General features: G+C 41.2%; 1 protein-coding gene across 1 annotated transcript in view; it reads right to left on the reverse strand.

Annotated features, from left to right (window-relative positions):
• Positions 1-2,646: 2,646 nt before the first annotated feature.
• The window catches only part of TCEA3 (transcription elongation factor A3), a 37,003-nt gene continuing 35,025 nt past the window's right edge, over positions 2,647-4,624 (reverse strand). Inside the window, exon 8 of the mRNA XM_044668723.1 lies at positions 2,647-4,270. Within this exon, the coding sequence (XP_044524658.1) occupies positions 4,262-4,270 (9 nt within the window). The 3' untranslated portion in view covers positions 2,647-4,261. The remainder of the gene's footprint in view (positions 4,271-4,624) is intronic.

The raw sequence follows: 4,624 nt of genomic DNA on the forward strand, positions 1-4,624 counted from the left end.
ATTGGAGCACGGAATCTATCTTCAGGCTTCATGAATGGATATGTTGAACATTTTGCTGAACTTTTAAAATATGGCATCAGAAATGCCAACCATAGCAACAAGAGAAGAAAAAGAAACAGAAGGAATCAGAATGGGCAAAGAGGAAATAAATTGGTTTCCTTTGGCAGATGATAGGAGGGTACATGTGGAAAATCCTAGAGATTCAACTAAAAAGTTAGTTGAAACAATCAATAATGTTAGTAAAGTAGCAGCATTTTAATATATCACTAACAAAGCCCTGCAAAAGGAGATAGAAAGAGACACTCCATTTAAAGTAGCCACAGAGAGGATGAAATACCTGGAAGAATACCTGCCAAAACAAACCTAGGAACTACACAAGCATAATTATAAAACACTTTTTATACAAGTAAAGTCAGATTTAAATAATTGGAGAAATACTGTTTGTTCATGTGTGGGCAGAGCCAATATAATTAAAATGATAATCCCACCTAATCTACTTGTTCAATGCCATCCCAATTACCAAAAAATTATCTTATGGAGCTAGAAAAAATAATAGTAAAATTCATTCCGAAGAACAAAAGATCAAGAATATCAAATGAATTAATGAGAAAATTGTCTAGCAGTACCAGATTTACAACTGTATTATAAAGCAGTAATTATCAAATCTATCAAGGGAGCAGCTAAGTGGCTCAGTAGAGTAAGAACCAGGCCTGGTGATAGGAGATCCTGGGTTCAAATTTGACCTTAGACAAATCACTTAACCCGAAATTGCCTTGCTCTTCTGCCTTAGAATCAATACTTAATATCAATTCTAAGACAGAAGATAAGGATTGAAAAATATACCTATCTGGTACTGGCCAAGAAAAAGAAAAATAGATCAATAAAGCAGAAATAAAACAAATAATAATAAAAGATTAAAGTAACCTTGTATTTGACAAAAATATAGATCCAAATTTGGGGGATAAGGACTCACTGTTCAGTAAAAACTGCTGGGACAATTGGGAAGTAGTTGAGCAGAAGTTGGGTTATAGACTAATATCTTACAAGATCAAAATGCATACATGAGCTAGACATAAAAAGAGACATAAGAAAATTAGAACAGGGAATATACTACCTATTACATTTATAGATAGGAGAGAAATTTATGAGTGAACAAGAGATGGAGAACACTGTGAGATGTAAAGTGGGCAATTTTGATTGCATTATATTAAACAGGCTTTGGACAAATAAAAGTAGGGACAGCTTTTCTGGAGGGAAAGAGGGGGCGTTCTAGGAAACGAAGGTGAAGTAGAAAGAAAAAATATAAATTAAAAAAAAGGGAAATGGACCCTGAGCAATTGAAAAACCAGGGTTTAGGCCCCAGAACAGATCGTGAAACATGTTTCTTAGGAGAGAAACAGGGAAAAAATACTACATCTATTGTGAGACAGGGTCTTCTTATGTCACGTCTTTGCTTAATTATTTTTGGCCACAGTGTGGGAGGAGTGGGTAGGAGAAGACTGTGATGTTAGGACAAAAAAAAATCCCAAGAATATATTAAAATAGGTTACCATAGGCCTATTTTTCTACTATTCTCAGACAGGCCTTATTTTCCAAGATGAAGTAGAATGAACACTGGAGACATAAAACAAATTTAAAGTCTACCTTAAGTTTACTTTATGACTCTAAATAAGTCAGTTCCCTTTTCTTTACCTGTCTCTCCATCTATTTGCCTTAGGATGGTATAGCAGATGAGTACTAGATTTGGAAATCTAGAAAACTGACTTCAAGTATTGCCTTGGACATTTATTAGATGTGTGATCCCGGATCAATAAATTAAGCTCTCTGAATCTCGGTTTTCTCATCCATAAAATGGGGATAGTAACAGTAACCTGCCTCACCTGGCTATTAAGAGTAGTAAATGAGATAATGGATGTCACCTTAAAGGTAAGCTATTGTTCCCTTAAAATGGGGATGAGGATACCTGCCACTAGTACAGAAGAGACAAAGGATGTGAATTGGGATTTGTAGACTGGAGAGGGCTACCATGACGATGGATGGACTGTGTTTGCTAGGTACTCTGCCCCCTTGCAGACACGGCCCTCCCACCCCAAATACAATAATAGAAATTAGAGACAGATTTCTGTACAGAGTTTATTTACAGAGTTAGCCAATAGGAGAAGCTGCCTAGGTGGGATTTCCATTTCAAGGGAGGGTGATACCCAGTGGATTTCATGGAGGAAAAAAAAGATGGCAGCAGTCACTCCGATCTCATTCATAACTCAATAGCTGTACTTTCTCTGATTCCCACGTATGGGCTGTGAAACAAACTCATCCACCTGAAGGGCTGGCCAATGCTTCTGCTATTCAGTTGTGTAGGCTATTGTGGGGGGAAGGGGAATCTTCTGGGGAGACCCCAGGAAAGTTCTCCCAGATGATGACCAGAGGAGGGATAGGCAAAAGCAAGCTAGGGTCCCCTGAAGTCTTCTTCCTGGGCCAGGCTCCTCTCCTGACATGGGTGCCAAGAGAACACCTTCTTTAGCTTCTTAGAATTAATACTGTGGATTGGTTCCAAGGCAGAAGTCAAGGCTAGGCGATTAGGTTTAAGTGATTTGCCCAGGGTCACCTAGCTGGGAGGTGTCTAGGAGCAGATTTGAACCCAGGACCTTTTGTTTCTAGGGCTGCCTCTCTATCCTCTGAGCCACCTATCTGCCCCTGCCTTGGGATTTTTTTTTTGAGAAAAGCCTCATTTCTGCCTAAATCATTCCATCAATTAGGAAATGGCATCAGGGAGGAAAGCATAAAAGGGCATCTTTGGAGAACTTGCACGGACACTCTAATGAAACTCAAATCTTCGTGTGCCCTGACACCACTGCTTGGGGGGAGCTAGCTGAGGCGAGTCCCATCTTAGACTGTGGCCCTGGGGTGGGGGTGGGGGGCAAGGGTATGTGTTTAACCGAAGAATGTGCTTCTCTAGAGAGAAAAAGACCAGGCTTAGAAATTGATCTGTGGGGTTGCCAAAGGTCCTCTCCCCAAACCAAATGGGAACGAGGGATTTAGGAAGACACAAGGGTAAGGAACGGGAAGACCCTTTGTAATTAGGAAGAAGGATGCCCAGCTGTCACATCAGCCTAGACCAGGAGAGCATGACCCAGTGGAATGAGAGTCAGGAGGATGTGGGCACAACATCCTAACTTTGTCACTAGGACCTGTGAGCTCATTCATTTCTCTAAATCTCAGTTGTCTCATCTGAAAAATGGTCATAAAATTCACAGGATGGCTGTGAAGGTCATATAGAGGTCATATAGGAAAACATGAGGGAGAGAACCTCATAATGCTAAAGTGATCTATCAAGGGAACCTTGTGGGATCGTAGACCTGGGTCAAGGAGGAATGTCAGAGACCAACCCATCCAAACCTTCCATTTGACAGTTAAAATAATAGTGAGGCGCTCGGAGGTTAAGGAACTTGCTCCAACATCATCCGGCACCGGAGGCAGGATTTGAACCCCACGTCCAGCTTCTGTTTCCACTGAATTATGTTGACTCTATCATGAGACCAAATGATACACTGGTAGGTTGCCAGGTGAAGGAAGCGACGGGAGAGAGACATCCTGATATTTTTCATGGAGAAGAACTTGAGAAGAAACTTGGTGCTGAGGAAGGATTCAAATGTCCTGGTTTTTCCAGAAGCAGGATGGTACAGGGAGAAGAGCCCCGGGGTGGATGTCTGGGACATCAGGGTCTAGTTTAGTTTCTGATAGTCGCTTTCTCTGCCATCTAGGGTGAGTGATTTTTCTTCTCTGGTCTCAGTTTTCCTATCTGTCAAATGAGGATGGATGGGCCAGATAGTCTCAAAAATCCCTGCTAGCTCTAATATTCTACATCCTGAGGCTGCTCCAAGTTTTGATATATTCTATGTCCTAAAATGCCTCTCATTTCTGACAGTCTGTTGTTTAATTTCTCTGGACCCTCTAAGGATCCTTGTAATTTGGGAATAAATGTGAACTCTTAATTAAGTCCAGATTGCTACTTTCCTGAAGGATTAGGTCTTGAGTTTGGGCTTTCCCAATAAAAATGCCCTTTTTAACTCACTAAGGAATCCTTTTGAGGCTGGAGGTCAAAGCTGGCTCTGTATTCTAAGGAGATTCTTCTATTCAATTTATACCACTCCAAACCCCCTTCTAATTTTTGTGTTTCTCTCTTTGTTCTAGGCAGGTCATCTAAGTGGTTTCTTCCTCATGCTTCCTTGATGCATCCACCACAGGCCAAACCAGCAACCACTCAGCAGAACTGAAAAAACCAAAAGGTCAATGGGGTTTGTGAAGGTCTTCGATAGCAATCTAGAAATTCCATCTTTACAATCCCAAATTCAAATCCAGCTATATGGGCCTGGGCAAGTCACTTAACCCTGTTCTGTCTTCCTTCTCTCCCTCTTTCCTTTTCTCCCTCCCTTCCCTCCTCTATTTCTCCCTCCCTCCCTTCAACTCTTCCTCCCTCCCTCCCTTTATCTTCCTCTCTTCCTCCCTCCCTCCCTTTATCTTCCTCTCTTCCTCTCTTTCTCTCTCTCTTTCTTCCTCTCTTTCTCTCTTTCTCTCTTTCTTTCTTTCTTTCTTTCTTTCTTCCTCTCTTTCTCTCTCTCTCTTT

This window comes from Gracilinanus agilis, chromosome 3 (genome assembly GCF_016433145.1).
Source record: "Gracilinanus agilis isolate LMUSP501 chromosome 3, AgileGrace, whole genome shotgun sequence".
In the NCBI taxonomy this organism is placed as follows: domain Eukaryota; kingdom Metazoa; phylum Chordata; class Mammalia; order Didelphimorphia; family Didelphidae; genus Gracilinanus; species Gracilinanus agilis.